Source organism: Podarcis bocagei (genome assembly GCF_964188305.1).
Source record: "Podarcis bocagei genome assembly, chromosome: 7".
Taxonomy (NCBI): Eukaryota; Metazoa; Chordata; class Lepidosauria; order Squamata; family Lacertidae; genus Podarcis; species Podarcis bocagei.
Window position 1 is genome coordinate 44,935,137 of NC_138132.1, and position 23,044 is coordinate 44,958,180.

Consider the following 23,044-nt stretch of genomic DNA (forward strand, 5'->3'; position numbering starts at 1 on the left):
TCCATGTTGAGAGAGGAGAAAGCCATTGAATAGATTGGTGTACAGGAGAACTTCATGTAACAAGCATAGCACAATGTGTCCAGCACATTAAGAAGCATGTCTCTAAGCAGATGTTCTGTGGCTGGAGTGGGGACTATTTTTCACACTGAGAGCCACATTCCTTTTTAACCTTAGGGGTTAGGGCCCATTGAATTGAATCTGTAAAGTCAGTCAAGACTTAAGTCCCATGGGAACTAAGTGCAACAGTCTCATTCTGGATCAAACTCAATACTATTACCAAAACTTAATTTGCATACATGTGAAAGAGATTTCTTTGGCTGACTTTCTTGGGCATCAGATGTGCTGAACAAGAGATTCTCCTTATAGGTGTTTTCAGGTATCTGCATTTTGGTGGTTTGTGTTTGGTTTTTGGTGTGTTGTTTTTTTTTTGGGGGGGGGGGAAGAAACCCATCCCCTTCCCCACAGCTCTTGACATTCTCAGACAGAAAATGCATGTCCTTGGAGGCAGCTTACATGTATGAAACAAACAAACCAGCTAATAGGAGCATTCATCTCATATTTGCATGAGTTGTATTCCTTCTGAAAAGAAAGCTAGCAGAAATTTACAGGTAAGTATCCACGATCCAGGCATGCCATGAGTCTTGTATGCTGACTGAAGCTTTTCTGCAATCCCGAGTCTTCAGTGTTAATGCAGATCACATGAACAGAGCACTCATGGGAGCGATTCGATGTCCATGTCATCAACCAGTCCAGGTGCATGAAGTGTCCCTGAGCTTCAGTGTTCCTGAGACATACTGCAAAATACTAAATATTCTTGTTTGGAATTTCACCATTGCAGATGATCCTTCTTGTGTGGACTTCTTCACTTGGTGCCATCTGGTCCCCCAGCATGGTGTCTGCAATCACAAATTTTACGGCAAGCAATGCTGCAAATCATGCACACGGAAGAACTGATGTGAATGGAGTCAGTCCAACACTTCAATGGCAAGAGCCTCCCTTGCAAAATGATGGCAAACTTTTCTAGAAGGTCTTCGAGAACCACAAATGACCAATGGGAGAGACTTGGGTACTGTAGAACAAGATGTTCTATGGTACAGCTTTTAACCAAGGATTAGTACACAAGGACTGGACTTTTTCCAAACAGGGTATTTTTGAATGCTAGCAGATGGAGGCAACTTTTAGCCTTCTTTCTATTTGTCATTAACCCTACTCTGTTAATGGTCATATCGGATCTCCAAAGTGGAGTAGCACAGTCAGTATGGTGCTCATATTCTGCTCAGTGGTATGCACACAGAACCTGCAATGAGGCAATATCATTGTAATACGAAGAGATATGTTGGCTATTTCAATGTTAGTTAGCATAGCTCTTCAAAACAAGCAGAAAACAACTCCAGAGAAATTACGTTGGTGGCTGCTGAGATAATGTGTTGCTGTATATAACATAGGCATTATGTTATTCACAGTAAGCACAATTACTGCACTATCAAGATAAAAGGTGCTTTTCTATTTCACTTGCTGCTGGGAAAGCAAGGCTTATATCATGGTAGAATTTTAGTTTTATTTTGTTCCCCATTTCACTTTGATTAGTAACTCAGTCATGGTTTACTAACCACTTGAGAGGCAGGCACTCCTTGAGATGCCCATCCAAGAGAACAAAACAGGACTTTTCTTTAGAGCATCTTCATTTAGGGCATTGCTATGTAGTATGAGCAGACTAGCATTTTATTCTTCAAGTAACTCATGAAAGCCGCACATTTGCTGTTAGGCATCATTATCATCAGTGCTGAAACAAATGATTACCAGAATCCCACCGGCATCCAGAATATGCTAATTTAGAGTTCAGTTTTGAACACTCACAACTTTTGGAGAACTTGCAGAAACTAGGTCTTTCACCTGCAAAACTTGAGTTTCCAGGCGCTACACCTAGAAAAAAAACTCAGCTGTTTCCAGAAAAGTATAAGTGGTCTGCATGAAATTCATAAACCAGTTTCTGGAAACTCTGAAGTTGCAAAATTAATCTTGGTGAATTCAAACAGGGTTCTAAATTAATATGGTTGTTTTTAGATTATAAAGTCAATAGATAAGAACAAATTGCATGATTCTATTCACTGATTGATGTGTCAGTACAATACAATGCTTTTTGCAAATTGAGTCATTTATTTTCTCTTTGCCACCCCACCATTATTCCCTCATGTAAAATGCCACTCTGGAGGGTTTTCTGGCCTCCTGGAGCCAATGCACAGTTTGTAAACAGGGGAAAGCTATTGATGCCTTCTGCATGAACATGTGCCTTTGTTCATGTGGGACCCAAGCCTATGATCTGTGTTATTTGTTCTGGGTAGCTAGCCCAGAATAATCAAACACCAACACAATTTATTTTTTGCAGTGGTGCTGATATTTGTACGCTCAGAATCCAATGGAACCAGGGCACACAATATCTTGGATGCCCAAACTGCAAACATTTGGAGGACCAAGCTATCACCTCTCTCTCTTTACCAAAACTGAGACAACTAAAGAAAGATTGTAACCTAATGATTTTTTTCTGAGGAATGGCTAAAAATGACATTTCCCTCTGTTTCTACCCAATTCCACAGTTTCATTTGATGAATGTAGTTCAGCTTCACTGATCCAAACTAAAAGTAGCCCCATCAGCACCAATGCAGACAGTGGTCAGTTAAAAATAGGAGTTGCTTTTGCAAATGCTTAAATGAAACAAAACAGAATACATGTCTTCTCTGTGATAGGCTTAAGAAATGATTATTGGAACCATATCTTGGCTTCTAAATTCTCCATGTCTTGAATATTGAACGTTGTAAACTTATACTTTCTAGGGGACATTTTCCTCCCCCGGCAAACTTTTGTTCTAAAAATGTGTCATTTTTTATTATTTGATGTAAAAATATTAATTTATTAATGCATAGCTCCCCCCTCTTTTTATTTTCTCACTTGCTTCCCAAGTAAGTGGCAGCAACAGCAAAATAGTGTTACATAGAAGTATGGATTATGGTGTAAAAAAGAAGAAGCGCAAAGTATAAAGTGTACTATTTAATTATTTTATAAGTTTTATAAGAAAAATACTCTAACTGTTTCATTATGTTTGGTACACATACACGTTTTGAATAAAACATGGAAGCTTGATGTACATTCAGAGCAATGTGAATGACATTTCTGTTTCTGCATGCTTTTACAACTGCTGCCTTGAACATTCTCATGCCTGGCATATAATTTTGATATCCTGGTTTACTGTAGCAATACGCACCAACATTTAAAGGCTATGTTGATATATAGAAAGCTTCATTTTAGGCCTGATAGCTGCCTCATACCCTCCAACATATCTCTGATGAAAATAGGGATGTCCTATTCAACAACAACATTATTATACCCCACCCATCTGACTAGGTTGCATCTGGGTAGCTTCCAACATATATAAAAACATAATAAAACATTAAACATTAAAAAAACTTCCCTATACAGAGCTGCCTTCTGATGTCTTCTAAAGGTTGTGTAGTTACTTATCTCCGTGGCTTGGGGGTTGCTTAACTCCATACCCTCCAACATCTCTCTGATGAAAATAGGGAAATCTTCAGGAAAACTGGGACATTCTGGGATCAAATCAGAAATTGGGATGGCTTCTGTAAACCTGGGACTCTCTGGAAAATATATAATTCTTTAAAGAGGTCATGAACCCAGGCATGCAAAGCTGGTAACAGACCTAGGCCAGAAGGGAAATGTAGGCTCTATTTCAATCATCTTTACCAAAGATCTCCCTTTGCCTCTACCAGGGGGACTTGGAGTAGGCCCTTTCAAAAAGATAGGTGCATGCCAATTGTCCTACCTGCCCCCCAGCCTCTGTTCTAGCCTGGTCATGCAGGATAATTGTGTATTGGTATTATAGATGCACTGTTTCTGGATAACGAAAAGCAGATTATTTCCAACATAATACCGTGTGGATCCACATTCTTTTGCAGTGCAAGGGCTGTAGGTGAAATGGAGATTAGAATGGGGATTGCATTTAGAATCTTGAAAAGCTCCAAATTCTTGGAAGCAACTCAAGCCAAGCTTTTTCAGATTCCTTAATGCTACAATAAAACAGCCCACAATCTCAGATGTCAGGCTCTCAGTTCATCCATGCTGTTCTAGTTTCAGGTTTGGGACACCCATTGAAGGAACTGGAAATTTATTCTGGATGTCGGACAACAAGAGGTATTAAATAGCCAGATGAGAAGGAGGGAGGCTAGGTGACAATGAGAAGGGACAGTGTATGAGTGGGAATGTCAGAGTGTTCCAATGAATACACAAATGGGGGAAGAAATTTACAATGTTCATTTATTCATCCCATGTCCAGAGTGGACATTAATCCAGTGAATATGATTGGTATTTACTGCTGGTGCTTTCAGGCCTCAGAAAATACATAACTGATTACATTTCCCCTCATTTGCTGGTGATAATGGATTTGTAGTACTCTCCATTGAGAATCCAGGGTTCATGAAGCATTGCTGCCCCCGTACCCTCAACCCCTGTCATACAAGCACCACATAACCCAAATTTCAGGACTAGGAGGTATAATAATAGTTGATATATTAGAGAAACGCTCTTATTTGGGACATGAGTCAAAGCTTTGAAGTTTGCGATTTGTTGGGTCTATTGGAGCTGTCGAAGACCAAAGACTTCTCTTTGTACATTGTTGGCTATCTCTTTAATGCATCACAAGACAAGAGAAAACCCATCCCTGAAAATAGAGGATTTGCATATAATTGGCATCTGCTAATTTATATGTCTAGAGGCAAATGTAGAATAATTACGATAATCTAAGTAGAAACACAGTCTCACCATAGCAGGGAAGGCTGCAACCAGATGACCTGTGTCCCTGACCAGGTGTTGACTGTGGACTAGCAACTACAAGGACCCTGTTCTCCCTTCTTGTGGTTCTTTATATTTAAACTGGTCTTGGAATGGACCGCCCTTCAAACAGAGGGCTGTCCTAATAAAGCTGGACACATAGTAGCCTTCCTTTCTTTACAGGTGGAGAACGTTTTCAGCCTAAGAGCCACATTTCCTTCTGGCCAACCTTCTGGGGGCCACCTGCTGGTGGTGGATGAGGTATGAGGAAAAGGTCAGCAGAGCAAAAAAAAAAATGTTTATCTTTGTACAGCAGACTCATTTATACTCACACTCACATACCCTTCTTTAGTCTCCATCCAAAAAATAAAAAAGACATTATCAGAGTTCAAGGACACAGACTAGCCAGGCAAAAAACAGCTGAGGAAGGTGCAGAGCAGGGCTGATGAGGGGTGTGGCTTAGAAGGGCATGTCACCAAGCAGAGTGTTTGTCTTCTCACCAGTGGTACTGACAGGGCAGGACTGTAGGGTAAATTTCTAGTGCTCCACTCAGCAGACTGAGCAGAAGGTTTCCCTAGGCACAGCAGAGCTGACTCACCATATTTTAAAGTAGGTGAAGTAATACACATTACCATCTAAAGAGCTCCCCACCCTAAGACCATGAAGTCCAGAGTCTAAAATTACCTAACGGCACCACTGCTTCTCTCCAGCCACAGAAAGCCCTTCCCAAGCTTTGCTTCTGGTTGAACATTTTGTTTCTTGACCCAAGAACATTCTCGGGAAGCCACAGTTCTGGAAAGTCCTGCCCTTATTTTCCCTTCCTTGTTTAGCCTCCCACCACGTTGGTATATACGCAGAGGACTTTGTTCTATTGCATTCAATTGAAAGGTTATAATTTGGACTAAAGAAAAATGGCAATGTGAGCTAAACAAATTCAAACAATTTCACTAATCAGGGTTGCTTATCTAACTTTTCAAAGGGTTTTTTTCTCCCAATGTTCCATCCCACTATGTGCAATTAGGCTAAAATAGTAGAAATGAACTGTTTAGCTTTCCCATATCATATTGTGTAGTCTAAGTTGATGGTAAAACAGTAATCACAAAAAAACTTCAGATTTGGTTACCATTACAGCCAAAGTAAAGGTAATACTAATTGCGTGGATAAGAACATATGAAGGCCCATCTAGTCCATCATTCTCTTCTCACAGTGGCCAGCCAGATGCCAGTGGGAAAACCTCAAGCAGGACATGAATTCAATAGCCGCCTTCTCACTTGTGATTCCCAGCAACTGGTATTCAGAAGCATATTGTCTCTGCGGGTGTGTTGTTATGGACAGATAGATATGGATGGAGTAGGAAGAAATTGGATAGTTTTTTCCTCATCTTAATTATTGCCAAATGGCTGTAATAAGATAGTAAGAAGAGCCCTGCTGGATGAGGCCAAAGACCCACTCTGTTCTCACAGTGGTCAACCAGATGCTTATGGGAAGTTCATAAGCAGAACCTGAGCGCAACAGCACTCTCCCCATTTACAGTCCCTAACAACTGGGATTCAGAGGGATACTGCCTCCGTCAGCAAAGGTCAAACATAACTATCATGACTAGAAACCTCTAATACCCTCCATGAATTTGTCTCATCTCCTTTTAAAGCTAGCCAAATTGGTGGCCACTTCAACTTCCGGGGGCGGGGGGGTCCACAACTATGCGCTGCATGAAGAAGTACTTTTTAAGGAAATGTGTCCTGAATCTTCCAGCATACAGCTTCATCGGCTGTTCCTGAGTTCTAGTATTTTGTTTGAGAGACGGAAAAATACCTTCTCAATCCACACCATGCATAATTTTGTACACAGCTATCGTGTCCCCTCCTTACCTTTTCTATATAAAGGAGTTCTTCATAAAGGAGTTGCTCTATCCAGTTGCCCTTTGCTGGACCTTTTCCAGCTCTACAATATCCTTCTTCAGGTGAGGTGACTAGTAGTGTGGCACCTGATCTATGAGCCTGTAGGATTTTGAGATGCATTTTTTTTAAAAAAAGAGGGGGGTGGGGGTGGACATAGGAGTCACAGACCAGGTACTCCATCCCTTGACATGAGTGAAGTCTCGTCACATTAGAGAATTTCCATCAAATTTTTCCCTGCATGCATACTGCTTCTTGCTTACAACATGTCCTTTTGAAGGCTAACATTTTCATTAAAAGGATGTTTCAAGGAGGGAAATGTATATTACGTTTCTTACATGGAAACTGGAGTTCCTCATAAGCCCAAAGAAAAACAAGTCATAGTCAGGGAGAACCACATCCCATAAAAGAAATGAGACAACCACAATGAAATGAAATGAAGCCCCACAAAGGAGGTGAGTGGTTTGGCTCGAAGACGATGAAAAGGGCACATCTGGTGAACTGATGACTCTCCATGAAAGGAACATAGAATGATGCTTGTATTGCATGGTAAAATTATCTGGCTGGCAAGTGGCCTTTAAGGCAAGACCACTGGGTTATTAGACAGTTTGTTCCATTATCTGTGGCTGTGTGCTGTGATTACTTGCTACCTCTTGTGAGGTTGGTCATCCAAAATGTAATGCTTCAGGGATTCACACTGATAAGTCAATAGGAATATTTCATGAATATCACTGCCAGCTGGGAAACAGTAATATTTGGGGAAAGGAATCTGATTATAAATGGGTCAGAGGACTCTAGGAAATAGCATCATGGGCTGGAAGGTGCCTGCTGGTCATAAGTTGTGAGGAGGAGATACATTCCCTGGATTCAGAGAATTCATAAATCACCCTATAAATTTAGCATCAGTTACTAAATTCTTATCAGTTTTGTTCAGGCATGATCACACTGCCAACTCTCATCATCTTTAAGGGGCATTTAAGAAATGCAGGAAGCTGTCTTATATTGAATGGCAAAGGACAGGTTGTAAAATCCTGTGCTTTCAGAAAACTATCATGTCTAGATAAGGTAAAGGTAAAGGAGACCCCTGACCATTAGGTCCAGTCGTGGCCGACTCTGGGGTTGCAGTGCTCATCTCGCTTTATTGGCCAAGGGAGCCGGCGTACAGCTTCCGGGTCATGTGGCCAGCATGACTAAGCTGCTTCTGGCGAACCAGAGCAGTGCACGGAAACGCCGTTTACCTTCCTGCCGGAGTGGTACCTATTTATCTACTTGCACTTTGTCATGCTTTCAAACTGCTAGGATGGCAGGAACAGGGACCGAGCAACGGGAGCTCACCCCATCACAGGGATTCGAACCAGCGACCTTCTGATCGGCAAGTCCTAGGCTCTGTGGTTTAACCCACAGCACCACCCATGTCCCATGTCTAGATAGAGAAGACCAATTCTAGAGTGTGCTTTGCTATATGAGTTGGGCCAATGATATGTTGGGACAATCCTATGGGCATCATGGCCTCCACAAAGCTGTTGTGGAGTTGTTGTGGATTGAGTGGTCCTGAAATGGTTATGAAGATCTGCCAGGGCAATAAAATTTAGTTTGGCTGTTATCACAAACAACCCCATCAAGCTGAGCATCCTGTTCTCACAGTGGTCAACCAACCTATAGAAAGCCAGTAAACAAGATCTGAGTGCAACAATTTTCTACCCACTTGGGGTTCCCAGCAACTGGTATGCAGAGACATACTGCCTCCAATTCTGAACATGCTTGTGTGTGGTATCTTATGTGCAAACACTGGATAAAGACCCTTGATGTGATCATGCATGGAATCACATCACGTGAATTAACCCTAATATGCAGAGTTCCCCAGACTGCCCTCTCCATGATTATTTGTGCATTTAGCATTCAAAGCAATCATTCTAAGAGCACAACTGCAGCTCCAAGGAGCATCTCATCTCAAGATACGAACCAGCAAGCTGTGTTCTTAGCAGCAGACACTGCACACGTGTGGAGCGGACAGTGACTGGTATTTTTAAAAACAAATTGTCATGTTGCTTTTGCCCAAGCATCACTGGTATCATTATTGAAACCCACCAGTGTTTAGTGGAAGTGCCACTGCTACACACAAAACCACGCCCAGAGTCTCAGATTTCTTAAATATAGTTGTGCTCAAAGAGTTCCTCTCACCACTTTGTTGGAGTTGGCTTCTTCTCTCCATTCCTAAAGTACTTTTAAAACACACACAGACACACACCAAAATTACATATCTATCAATGTGGCAAGTTATTTTTAAAGTTTCCAAGGATCTACTTCCTCAAGTAGATCACTTTTTCTTCTTGAGAGATGTTAACATCACACTGAGCTCTGTCTCCAACTCTGAACCCTGGAACTGCAGGACTGAAAAAGCTCAAAGGGCTTCAGTTCCTGCCATCCACAAAGCGGGTGGCAGCAAACTAACCAGACTGCCGGGCTCCCCCAATACTAGCTAGCCAACAATTATTATTTTTTTAAAAAAGCTTGGATATGGGCAAGTGGTTAGTCACAAGAAGGGTTGTGAATGTCTCCATCTGAAACCCTAGAGAGCCACTGCTGGTCAGTGCTGAAAATGCTTTGTGAGATGGAATAATGATTTCACTCAGTTCAGGGCAGCTAAAAGGAGAAAGCTAGAACTAATTGATAACTTTCTGTTTTCTTGCATGTTTTTAATTAAAACCTATGTTGTTTGCTTTGCATATAAACATTTTAAAAAAACAGTGAAATGCATTAATGAGATATAGTTTCCTGCAAACAACCTTCCAGAATTAGACTTATCTTTTTTTTAAATGTCTCCATGAAAAATTCACCAGCCTTTTAGTGCAAATTTCTCATAATGTACGCATGCTTCTATGCAATTTTCATTTTAAAAACATTTTTGTAAAGCAGCTTCCCCTAATAATCGTGCTTTTTAAAATGCTATTTTCACCAAAGAATCATAGAATCATAGAGTTGGAAGGGACCCAATGGTCATCTAGTCCAACCCCCTGTGATGCAGGAATCTCAGCTAAAGCATCCATGACAGGTGGCCATCCAACCTCTGCTTAAAAACTTCCAAGGAAGGAGAGTCCACAACCTCCTGAGGGAGACTGTTCCACTGTGGAGCAGCTCTTATTGTCAGAAAGTTTTCCCGTATGTCTTGTCAGAATCTTCTCTTTTGCAGCTTGAAACCATTGGTTCAAGTCCTATCTTCCATAGCAATATGTGCTTTTTTATGCACACTTAACACAATGTATGTATTTTTGAACACATTACTGCATTCCTAAATTTGGAACAGTGCACATTTTGAGGAATGGCCCCGTTTTGGTTAGCATACAGTTTCATAACTTGTGAATTGGGTAGGTTTGCCTTTAGATGTGAATTGAATTGAAGTTTCCCTCCATCTCTACTCACAAATACCCTTTGGCCACAACAAAAGCAAGTTAAGCACTCCAGAAACTCTCAAACTTGCCCATGAGAATTTCTCCAAAATGTTGTCTCTACTTTAATAAGGAAATAAAATACATTTGAAAATTATCAAAGGAGAGAGAACAGTGAAGGGGGGGGGGGAATTATCTGCAGAACAGTAGATTTCATGCTCTGTCTATGGCTGATAATATAATGTGCTTTCCTCCCAAAACTGTCTGCTTAAGACAGCTTCCCTGATTTTGATATGGTATAAGTTCTCTTTCCCTGAGCTGAAGTGAGAGAACAGCTAAGGAAGTTTGTTATTCTTGGGGGCTGGCTTTTATACATGTCTCTTCTTGATTTTTGTCATGACATTTTCTGAACCAATTGTTGATTGGAACCAGGCCAGTTTTTTCCTGACAAAAAAAAACTTTGAAAAAAACTCCCTTCTCTGAAATTAATGCTTTTCATGATAACATGATAACATACATACAAACCTAGCTATTTCAGTTGTTACTCAGTGCTTTAAACAAGCTTTAACCATTGATAAATTTTGCATTTCTTTGTACATCAAAATGATAAGGGAAGAAACTTTGACACAGTCTTTTAATTCCTCATTTAGCCCCCAGTTTATCCCCTCATCAGAATGTTCTTCAAATAGCATTGATCACCAAGCAATCCTGCAATAATTCATTTTGACAGAAAAACTCCACTGATGAAAATGTTGGGCTCGGGAACGATTCTGCCACTGGCTTTTGAACCACAGTCTACATAAAAGAGGTTCCTCTCTGTTTACAACTTAGCTGTCTGTGGACAAACGCCAGCTCCCTTGGCCTGAAGTGAGATGAGTGTCACACCCCAAAACACCAGCTCCCTTGGCCTGAAGTGAGATGAGTTGTCACACCCCATAGTTGCCTTTGACTGGACTTAACTGTCCAGGGGTCCTTTACCTTTTTAAAACTTAGAAGTCATCTGTAATGAAGAAGTAAGGGAGAAGGGAAACTGAGAATGCATGTTATGATTATTTGGGGGGAAACAAATTCCCCTTGGGTCCCCTGAGGGTTATCTAGTCCAACCCCCTGTAATGCAGAAGTTGCAGATTTAGGCAAGAGAGGCAGATTTAGGCAAGTGTGACTGGTTGCATTGGGCATGGAGCCTTGGGGTGCTACAAGTACAGGGCTGTCTTTACCTGGGGTGCAAGGGGTGCAGGGCACCAAATTCGGGGGGGGCATCAGGTGCCCACTGCTGAAGCCGCCTAAGTGTATTGTATTGAGCTGCTATGTGGCAGCGGGGTCAGTGGCACCTTTGACACGACTGATCTTGCGCCGCCTACCTGCTAATGCTGCTGCAGGGAGAGCTCTCTGGAAAGTCTCACTCACCAAAGCCAGGAGGAGGGGGGGTGACAGGAAAAAGGGAGAGACAGACAGAAAGAGAATGCACCTATCTAGCGACGGGAGTACACACAGGCTCCGGAACCTTCCCAAGAAGAACTCGTATATGCGCGCTCGCAAGGGCCCTCCCAGCTCCTATAGAAATAAGGTTGCTCCCACAATGAAAGGCTGCCCGCGATGGCTCTCCCACGCATGCGCACAATGCCCACCTGTCTCATCTTTCAGACACCTCCCTACGACTGTAAGCGCATGCGTGGAGTCTTTACACCAATTCCCAATGTGTTCTTTGTCTACTTTAGAAAAGCTGGTTTTAAACAAAACACACACACACACAAACTCCTTTTGGAGCCGTGCAGGTGTGAGCACTATTTAGCAAAATATAATAGTGACATAAGGCATAATAAAAGTTAATTTGGGGGCTAAACTACATCTGGGGGCGCTGGGTGGATCTTTGCACCCCAGAGGCGCATATGCTAAAGACGGCTCTGTACAAGTATGATGTAGAATGAAAGGCAAGAGATGGGGGGCACCAAATGTTGGCATCACACAGGGCACCATGGAAATATGAGATCCCATTGACTAAAGCATCCATGGCAGACCTCTGCTTAAAAACCTCCAAGGAAGGAGAGTCCACAATCTCCTGAAGGAGTCCATTCCAAGAGCTGTTGAACAGCTCTTACTGCCAGACAGATCTCCCTGATGTTTAGTCGGAATCTCCTGTCACAAGGCTTGTGACAGCCCTTTAAATATTGGAAGACGGCTCCCTCAACCATCTCTCATAAGGCTTGGTTTCCAGACCCTTGATAATCTTGGTTACCTTCCTCTGCACATGTTCCAGCTTGTCAATATCCTTCTTAAATTGTGGCACACAGTATTCCAGGTGTAGTCCGACCAAGGCAGAATAGAGTGGTACTCTTACTTCCCTTAATATGGACACTATATTCTGTTGATGTAGCCTATAATAGCATTTGTGGTTGTTTTTTTTTTTGCTGCTACATCTCATCGTTGACTCATGTTAAGCTTGTGATCTTCTAAGACCCCTATATCATTTTCACATGTACTACTAGCAACCTAGGTGTCCCACATCTTATATTTGTGCAGCTTGTTATTCTTGCCAATGTGTGGAACCTTACATTTGTTCCTATTGAAGTTCATTTTGTTAGTTTGGGCCCAGTTCTCCAGCATGTGAAGGTCATATTGAATCACGATTCTGAGTTTTACAACATTAGCTACATTAGCTACCCCCACCCCACCCCGGTTTGGTATCTTCTGCAAATTGAATGAGAATCCCCTCAGTTCCTTCATCCAGGAAATTTATAAAGATGTTTAAGAACAGGCCTTGGCCCAAACCCTGCAGCACCCCATCTGTCACTTTTTTCCAGAATGAGAAGGAACCATTAGTGAGCATTCTTGGGGTTCGGTCAGTCAACCAGCTACAAATCCACCTAACTGTTATCTCGTCCAGCCCACATTTTACCGGCTTCTTCACAAGAATATCATGGGAGACTTTGTCAACAGAATAAACTAATTTTCCTTGATCTTCCAGGAGACTTTCAAGCCAAGAACAGTGGTTTTCATAAGCACTGGACCACATTTTTGTGACATTCAAAATTGAAAGTTCTCTCCCCAGCCTCTGGCTTAAAGGCAGGAAACAAATTTGCCCACTGGCAATTTCTGCTCCCATTTCTATTTTTGTTTTGAATACTCTGACATCCTTAATTATGATTTTCTGGGTGTTTTAATTGTTATTTTCTAGTGATTTCTAAATTTAAAGCAGTAAATCCTAAATTTAAAGCAGTCTAAATTTAAAGCAGTTTTTGAAATATATTAAATGTGTAATTGCATGGTGTCATGGTGTCTGTGACCTGAGGGGTGTTTGCCCTCTAGACAGCAACTGTGTTCAGGTTGACATCCCATAGCTGCCAACATGTAAAGAAGCTAAGAACCTCTAGCCCCAAAATAATCTAGGGAAAACCAACCCTTCCTGATAGAATCTGTAGCCCCACAAATCCTGGACCAAGAGAAACCTAGGTTATTTCTGGATGTCCTTGGAATTCAAAAACACGAACCAAACAGTCCACTCACGGTCTTTTGAGCACTAAACCCACAAGTTAGTCAGTAGCATATGACCAAGTAGCCAGGTACCAGATTCAGAGCCAATGCTTACTCCAAGAAGCCACACAAAGGATAAATACCATACAATAGGTTATGAATGACAGAATAAGAACCATTTACAAATAAGGTATATTTAAGAAAGGCTAACGGTGTAAAGACACTTTTTGGGGTTTGAAAACAGACCGTAATAGCTTGTCTCACCAGATCCCACTGCATCCAGGAACATGTGGTTGTTGCATCATACAGTCATTCATTCTGATGGGGGAGTCATTAGATCAAAAACCATTTTTATTCAAAAAAGCCTGGATACAGAAGGATAGGTTTTCCTTCGGCCAATAAGGGCTTAGGGGCACAAAAGTAGTCATAAACAATAAATAAAACATCATAAACCAAACTGAACCACATTTCCACATAAATGATAGAAAGTTTTAAACAAAAGATACAAACAAACAAACAAACTCCTAAGCAACTCCCCCAACCCAAGAGTCTGTTCAGAAGCCTCAGCTTTTGTAGCTGGAGTCAGTCAGGGCCCCACCCTCCCAGGCCAGGTGGCAAAAAGCTTGCAAGAACTCACAACCAAGATGGTCCACGGTGAAGGTTTTTGAAGACAATTTCTAGGAGCAAATTCCTTGGAGCTAACTAATTTTAAACTCTGCTTACATTTACAGCTGAAAACATGCCACTTGCATTCCCCAATGCATTCAATCTTACAGTTGTTATTTATTTGTATTGCTACAGGTATGAACTGATGGTGCTCCCATTCCGTGGTTTTGCTGTCCTCTAGTGCATGACTGAAGAACAAAATAAATGTAAGTTTTTGAGTGCTTATTCTACGCCAAGCAGAACAAACGTAAGTGTTCCTACTCCGCCACCAAGTGGCCATGTTGCATAAAAATAGCAAGCATCTTTAAGGAGTAATATGTGTTGGAATATAAACTGCACTGAGGATTTAGCAATGCCGGGGGAAAAACATGATGCTTCTTTTATTTATTTATTTAAAGCATTTCTTTCCTTGTTGGTTAATCAAGCTCTTAACCCCAAAAAGGTTCCTGCAGTGGTTTTGTTGTTGTTGTTGTTTAGTTGTTTAGTCGTGTCCGACTCTTCATGACCCCATGGACCAGAGCACGCCACACACTCCTGTCTTCCACAGCCTCCTGCAGTTTGGTCAAACTCATGTTATTAGCTTCAAGAACCATTCACAGATCAATAAAAACAAGGCAGTTCCTGTATTGAGACTTACAACCCAATCTATATGAGCCTAAAGGAAAATGGATTGGGAGGGAGAAGGAAAAGGGCAAAACCAGACACTAGCTTTTAATTACAAGTTCTCCTAGTTATTTATTTAACAGGATTTATATGATGTTTAGTCGCCTAAAAGTGGCTTATATAAATCATACCAATAACATCAAATGTTAAAAAGAAGTTGACCTAAACTTCATCCAAATATAAATAAACCCAGCAGTTTTAACACAAATGTGCATAATAAAGTAAAATCACATGTTAAAATGGCTTGCCAGGGTAGGCTTACCTATCCCAAAAAAGTTTTAAGCAGGCACCAAAAGCAGGGCAGTGAACATACATGCCTAATCAATGGGCAAGGAATTCCAAACAGTAAGTGTTGCCACAATGGAGGATTGATTCCATGCAAGTGAAGAACAAACATTATGTGGAACTTGTAAAAGTGCCAGTTCCAGAGACTGGAGTGATCAAGTGAGCACATATGGGGGAAGGTGATCCATAGCAAGAGTAAGATCTTGATTTTGGCCCTGGGTACCAAATAAGCAGCCAGCACAAATCTCTGAGAGGAAGTTTAATATGCTAACAGGGTATCACTCCTGTCAGCCTCACTCACTGAGCAGCCCTTTTTAGGATCCACTCTGCTCACCCTGAAAAGGGAGAGGGGCTAGAAAAGGTGCCTTAAACATAGTCTGCCTCCCTTTTTCCTTGACTGGATTACCACACCCAGTGGGGTCACCACCTAGTGATCGTAAAAGACAATTGAACTTTGGAACATGGACTTTGTTGGATAATACAGATAACAAACATCCTGAACGCAGAACTGCCATCATTGCAAGAGAGCTGCAACATTTTAACATCGATATTGCAGTGCTTCAAGAGACTTGAAGAGCAGGTGAGGGACAACTGAAGGAAGAAAAAGGAGGCTACACATTCTTTTGGAAAGGTCTATCTGAACAAGAACATCAAATACATGGGGTAGGCTTCACTATCAAAAATGATCTTGTGAAGCTCCTGTCAGAAGTCCCTACCAGCATTAATGAGCGACTCTCAACCTTTTGAATAAAACTCACCAAAACCCAACAGGCTACTATTATAAGTGCTTATGCACCAACACTGGATGCCAATGAAGACATTAAAGAAAAAATTTACTCTCAGCTGGATACCATCCTATCAGAGACGCCTAAGGAAGATAAAATTATCCTCCTGGGTGATTTTAATGCAAGAGTTGGGCTAGATTTCGATCTGTGGCCTGGGACTATTGGGAAAGAAGGAATTGGCAACAGCAACCAGAACGGAATCTTACTTTTGACAATATGTGCAGCGCACAACCTTGTTATTACCAACACACTCTTTTGACAGAAAAATAAATTTAAAACTTCATGGAGGCATCCTCGGTCAAACCACTGGCATCTCTTAGACTATGTGATTGTCCATGCTAAAGATCGCCATGATGTGCTCCTTACCAGAGCTATGATGAGTGCCGACGGCTGCTGGACAGATCACCAACCAATACACTCCACATGTGCTGGTCCCGGGGGGAGGTTACCGTGGGGCGAGGTCCAGGACCTGAGTCGAGGGTTGGCAGACAGTCCTCCACGGGCGAAGCGGGGTCCAAAGCGAGGAGCCAGGCAAGGACAGGAACTCTGGAGGAGCAGGACTGGGTGCTGGCCGAAACAGCTCTTCAACGACATTGCTCCCGCAACCTGGGACCGGGCTGACTGGCCTTTATTTTCTCTGAGGCCAGGGGCGGTCCCGGCCCCCAGGAGACCCGCCTCTCCTGGCCTTAAGGCAAGCACTCCTCCTGGGAGAAACCACTTCCCTCTGCCTCTCTGCCCTGAGCCTCTGCAGCTCAGGAGAGGCTGGAGGGTTACTGGACCCAGGGGGAGACTCACCTTCCCCTGACAGGGCTGGTAGAGGTGCACCTGCAGGCATTGTGTCCTCAACCACCTCCGGAGCCAGAGTGGATTCACCTGGTGCCTGCTCCTGAGGATCCGGCACAGGTGCAGGCACTTCAGAAACAAAGCCCTGCCCCAGTTCAGCCGGGCCTGGAGGCGGGGACTCCTGTGCAGGCTGGTATTATCCGGTTCAGCCTCTGAATCGGATTCCCAGGCCATCACACCATGATGGCTTTCAAGATTATACCTCAACGCAGGCTTCAAGGAAGGAAACCAAGGAGCAAAATGAACACTCAAGCCCTTCAAGATCCCTTAAGTGGGATTGCTTCCAAATGACTCTTAAGGACCATCTGCTTTCAGAATTTCCTGATAACCTTGAGGAATACTGGACCAAGCTAAAAACATCCATTATTGCAGCCTGTGAACAAACTATTGGATACCAAACCAAGAAACACCAGGACTGGTTTGATGAAAATGACAGTGAGATTGAATGCATGATTGACAAAAAAAGGAAGGCTTTTCAGATCTGGCAAAGAGATAGAAACTGTACCACTAAGAAAAAAACCTGTGCAAACTTTAAGGCTGAGGTTCAAAGAAGAACCAGAGAACTAAAAAACACCTAGTGGGTAAAAAAGCTTAAGAGATCCAGCACTAAGCTAACACTCATGATGCACAGAATTTCTTTAAAGCCACGAAGACCATCTACGGGCCAATTAATCATGGCATATGACCCCTATGCTCAGCAGATGGTACCACACTGCTAAAAGATAAAGAAGCTATTGCACTGTCTGGAAAGAACATTACCAACATCTCCTTAACCGCAACTCCCCCGTAGCTGTTGAGGTCCTCTCACAAATTCCGTGAAAACAAGTTAGAGATGAGCTTGCAGTATCTCCAAATCTGGGAGAGTTGTGTACAGCTATTAACCAAATGAAAAACAACAAAGCTAGCAGACCTGATGAGATACCTGCCAAAGTCTTCAAAGTGGGTGGAATTGAACTTACACAACAACTTCACAAGGTCATCGAAAAAATCCGGGAGAGAGAAGAGATCTCAGCAGACTTTAAGGGTGCCAAAATTATCAATCTCTTTAAAAAAAAGGTATAAGAACTGATTGCAGAAACTATCGAGGCATCTCTCTATTAGCTGCGGGCAGCAAAATTCTTGCAAGGATCTTAGCAACCTTCTCTTAACAATATCTGTGGTGACCCTTCCTGAATCCCAAAATGGTTTCCGGCCTTTTAGGGGGACAGTGGACATGATTTTCACCCCTTGACAGCTTCAAGAAAAATGCAGAGAGGAAAACCAACCCCTGTATATGGTGTTTATTGACTTAAGGCTTTCAACACTGTAAATCATAATGCCCTGTGGACTGTCCTTCTGAAAATTGACTGCCCAGATAAATTTGTGAACATCATTTGGCTCCTCCATGATAATATGACAGAAACAATTGCAGATAACAATGGCTCTCAAAGTGAACCCTTCACAGTGGGATCAGGTGTTAAACAGGGTTGTGTTATTGCCCCAACTCTATTCATTATTTTCATTGCCTTGATCCTGCACTTTGTTGAAGGGAAACTTCCCACCGGAGTAGAAATCATATATCGAACAGATGAAATGTTCTTCAATCTGAGCAGGCTGAAAGCAAAGAGTAAGGTTACTATAACTTCCATCATAGAGCTTCAGTATACTGATGACGATGTAGTGTGTGCATGCTCAGAGGTTGACCTCCAAACCATCCTAAATATCTTTGCAGAAGCTTACAAAAAACTTGGCCTATCACTTGACATCCAGAAAACTGAAGTGCTGCACCAACAAGTACAAAATAATCCCTCCGCAGTGCCACACATCCAACTCAATGGTGTAATGCTGGAAAATGTCTATCACTTCTCCTACCTAGGCAGTTATCTTTCCACAATGGCCAACACTGATGCCGAAATCCAGCATCGCCTGAGCTTTACAAGTGCAGCTTTCTCCCAATTGAAGTGCAGAGTGTTTGAGGACCGGGACATTTGCAGGGAAACCAAAATGCTTGTTTACAAAGCTATTGTACTACCAACCTTACTGTATGCTTGTGAAACATGGACCACTTATAAACGCCATCTCCAACTCCTCGAAAGATTCCATCAATGGTGCCTCCGAAAAATTTTACACATCACTTGGGAAGCCAGGTGAACTAATACCAGTGTACTGGAAGAAGCAAAGATCACCAGTGTTGAAGCAATGATTCTTCAACATCAACTTCATTGGATTGGTTATGTTGTGTGGGTGCCTGATTATTGTCTTCCAAAGTAACTACTCTATTCCGAACTTAAAAATGGAAAGCGTAATGCTGGTGGTCAACAAAAGAGGTTTAAAGACTGTCTCGAGGCAAATCTAAAAAAATGTAGTATAAACACTAACAATTGGGAAACACTTGTCTTCGAGCACACCAATTGGAGAACAGCCTTTACCAAAGGTGTCATGGGCTTTGAAGACACTCAAACTCAGGATGCAATGGAGAAACCTGCTAAGAGGAAGGCATGCTTGGCAAATCCACACTGTGACCAATTCCCATCTGGAAACCAATGTCCCCACTGTAGAAGGATGTGTAGTTCCAGAATTGGCCTCCACAGTAACTTACGGACTCATTGTTAAAACCATGTTTATGGAAGACAATCTTACTCGGCTACGAGTGATCGCCAGAGAAGAAGAAGACTCCTGTCAGCAATCACACAGCAGCATTCTGCACCAGATGTGATTTCTGAACCAGGTGCAAGGCAAGCCCCACACTAAGTGCATTGCAGCAATCTAATCCAATCTTCTAATGACCACATGAAGTTTGGAACAACTTTTCAAAGTCATCCTGACAGAGAATTAATTGCCATGACCTAGCTTGGACGGGTTTGAGGCATAAGTGAACATGGACACATTCTCCTCCTACTGTAAAGGAGGCAGTTGATGCATGGCCAAAGCTGAGGAAATGCACTTTTAACTACAGTGGTACCTCGGGTTAAGTACTTAATTTGTTCCAGAGGTCCGTACTTAACCAGAAACTGTTCTTAACCTGAAGCACCACTTTAGCTAATGGGGCCTCCTGCTGCTGCCGCGCCACCGGAGCACGATTTCTGTTCTCATCCTGAAGCAAAGTTCTTAACCTGAAGCACTATTTCTGGGTTAGCAGAGTCTGTAACCTGAAGCGTTTGTAACCTGAAGCGTATGTAACCCAAGGTACCACTGTATAGCCACCATCCTGCTCAAAAGCAGCATCTGAGCACAACAGCACTTTCCTCTCCTGCAGTTTCTAGCAACTTGTATTCAGAAGTATATTGCCTCTGACTATGGAGGCAGACCACATCCATCAGAGTTAGTGGCCACTGATACTCTTATCCACCATAGAATCCTCCTCTACATGGGAGAAGATCCTGGGCCAAATAGGATTCTTCCCTGTGTGGAGAAGCTGTACAAATATAATGCAGTGCACTTATAAGTCTCCTTCTCATTCGTGCCATATGCATAGGTAAGGTAAAAAAAGGTGCAGGACCCCTGGACAGTTAAGTCCAGTCAAAGGTGACTATGGGGTTGTAGCACTCATTTTGCTTTCAGGCCGAGGGAGCCAGCGTTTGTCCACAGACAGCTTTCCGGGTCATGTGGCCAGCATGACTAAACCGCTTCTGGCACAACAGAACACCATGATGGAAACCAGAGTGCACGGAAATACTGTTTACCTTCCCGCCACAGTAGTACCCATTTATTTCCACTGGCGTGCTTTTGAACTGCTAGGTTGGCAGGAGCTGGGACAGAGCAATGGGAGCTCACTCCGTCACAGGGATTCAAACCGTCAATCTTCTGATTGACAAGCCCAAGAGGCTCAGTGGTTTAGACCACAGCGCCACCCGTTGCCTGGTGGCATAGTTGATGGGTGGCCCATGCATTTGAGGCTTGTCCATAAGGGCAAGTGGAGCAGGGTCATACCAACCTGAGTCTGCTCTCAGCCAATCTCTATCTGCCTGCTTTTTCTTACTCACCAACACCTCTGGTTGGGCTCTCTGCCTTCCACCCTACTAGCCTCAATAGACACCAGCCACCACTGGACATGTACAGCATTGGTGAGTGAGAGCTGACACAGGACTAATTGCCAGAAGTGGCTGTGTGATGTAACTACCCTATATTCTTTCCGGGACAATTGTATCATTAGGCATGCCCCCCGGAGATAAAACTGTTTTTATATATGAAATTGTTTCAGGCATGTTTTTATATGAGAAATTGTTTGATAGGGGTTGCAGCCAGTATAGAACTGTTATAGTCACTTAGCGGTAGACTTGTGGTGATTAAATGTCGCTGCACAAGGGAAAACATAAGAATATAGATCATTGTGCCACCGGTTGTGCAACAATGACCGACTGTTACACAACAAAGCGTGTTCTCCCTAACAAGAGAGCACGTGTTGCGGTTGGAGGAACAGGCCACCCTGCCGTGACTAGGCAGATTTGTGAGGAACCCAAGCCTTTAAGTGGTTAATTGGGTTGCTGGGGATTTTTGATTGTTGCCAATTTGGAGGAGGGGTCAGACTCTTTAAATATAGGGGCCAGACGTTGGCCGTCCTCTTAGCCGTTTTGCACCGGATCACCCGCCCTCCCTCCCTTTTATTAGGGTGGTTTTTCTTGATCGCTTGACCTTGCTATGCCTGTCATGGGGTCGCCCGCTTTGGAGCGGGGGCTTGGTAGGAATTTTGCCATTTGGCTGATTGGCTGGTGCCATTTGGTTTTTGCCTACTGCGTAGCAAATCGTCACAACTTGTAAGGTTGGCGGTTAGGCATTGGTTAAATTGGTGCTTGGAGGGGTAAGTGCCTACCCCTCCAAATGATGCGGAAAGGGAATTCCGTTAAAGGAATCCAGGGGCTTGCCATCCTTTTCGTCCTTGTCCGTGGCATCGGACTTGGGCCGTGCAAGCCCCACAGGAACATGAGGGTGAGAAGTGAGGGTCTGATGCCCAGCTTCATTTCTCACCCAATACTTGTTTCCCACGCTGGTTCCGTTGGTGTCCGGAAGGCCAGCTCTGTCCTTGAGGGCAAGGACAGATAGTCATAACCAATGCCTAAGCAACCACTCACATTTTTTGTATTTGAATAAAGTTGTGGCCAAAATTATGCCAAAAACCTTAAGCAAAAATTGATGTGTGAAGTGTGAATTTTTGGGGGGTGGCATTGTGGGACTCAACACGCAAGCACCAGCTGTTGCACAACAAGAATTACAGTAGGTGCTCTGCAACAAGTTGTTGCATTGGATTCTTTTCTTGTGCATCTGTTAAACTTGGCCACCAGATGGCACTGTGGACTCCCGACTTTCCCAACTGGATTTCTCTATATGAGTTTACATCGCATTTAACTGAAATGCTTCTTTGATGTGTCTAGATCCAGCCCAAGTCTGAAACCAATTACCAAAGCACACCTAATTAATATACACACTAAAACAAATTCATCAACTCTTTAAAATAAACAAGCAGTATTGAAATGTACAATAATTAAAATAGGTATAACAGCAGTTAAAAGATTTAAAACAGGAGGTTCAAGTCGGGTAATCTGGGGAATTGTTACAGATCCTGTCTGGGGTAGAACTGGATTGTGAACTTTAAACAACAGCCTTGCTGTGTATGCCAAAGTTGACCAGGCCTGAGACACACAGCTGGGGAATCTTTGCAAAAGAAGAATGCAATAATACCAAGATAAACTTGTTTGCTAACTAAATGTTATAGCAAGGGTGTTCTCTTGTTATTGAAAAGTAGCCCTGAAAATGGGGAACAGGAAATAGATTGAAGGAATTATCCTAACTAGGCAGGCTTAATTCATACACACAGCTTGGTGGTAAAACAGAGCACCATGACCATCTTATTAATTTAGGAGAGTTAAATCATGCACCTTTTGAAAATTTATAATGGCAAAATCACCCCACAGCTCTTCTAGAACATAAAAGGAGTCTTTGCTCATTTGGCTTTCATATTTTATATCCTTCATGTGAAACAACTCTCTCCATTGATCTTGTAGAGTGGCCTTTATTTTGGAAGGAGAGTGCCCTATTACAGAGGCAACCTGCTGGGCTTGAAGGACCAGGCGGGAACTGTGCAATGCTGTGTCCTTAAATGTTAATAGCTGATAAAATTTTCGTTAAGAGATAGTTACAGGCAGCCTGATTTCCCAGGAGCTGCATTAGTGCTGATCTGAAATGTGGCCTTCCCATTTCACTACCCCATTTGAGGCTGGCAGGAGTGAAGTGGGGG

At 42.7% G+C, this 23,044-nt stretch overlaps 1 protein-coding gene and 1 long non-coding RNA gene across 5 annotated transcripts in view; both read left to right on the forward strand.

The window, feature by feature from the left end:
• The window catches only part of ADAMTS18 (ADAM metallopeptidase with thrombospondin type 1 motif 18), a 103,728-nt gene extending 100,601 nt beyond the window's left edge, over positions 1-3,127 (forward strand). For all 4 annotated transcript variants that reach the window (XM_081202688.1, XM_081202689.1, XM_081202690.1 and 1 more), the window contains one exon: positions 839-3,127. In XM_081202688.1, the coding sequence (XP_081058814.1) occupies positions 839-954 (116 nt within the window). In that variant the 3' untranslated portion in view covers positions 955-3,127. The remainder of the gene's footprint in view (positions 1-838) is intronic.
• A 955-nt stretch (positions 3,128-4,082) lies between these two features.
• The window catches only part of LOC308591788, a 46,644-nt gene continuing 27,682 nt past the window's right edge, over positions 4,083-23,044 (forward strand). The window contains exons 1-2 of the long non-coding RNA XR_014010260.1: positions 4,083-4,203; positions 14,393-14,463. This is a non-coding gene — a long non-coding RNA (uncharacterized lncRNA). The remainder of the gene's footprint in view (positions 4,204-14,392; positions 14,464-23,044) is intronic.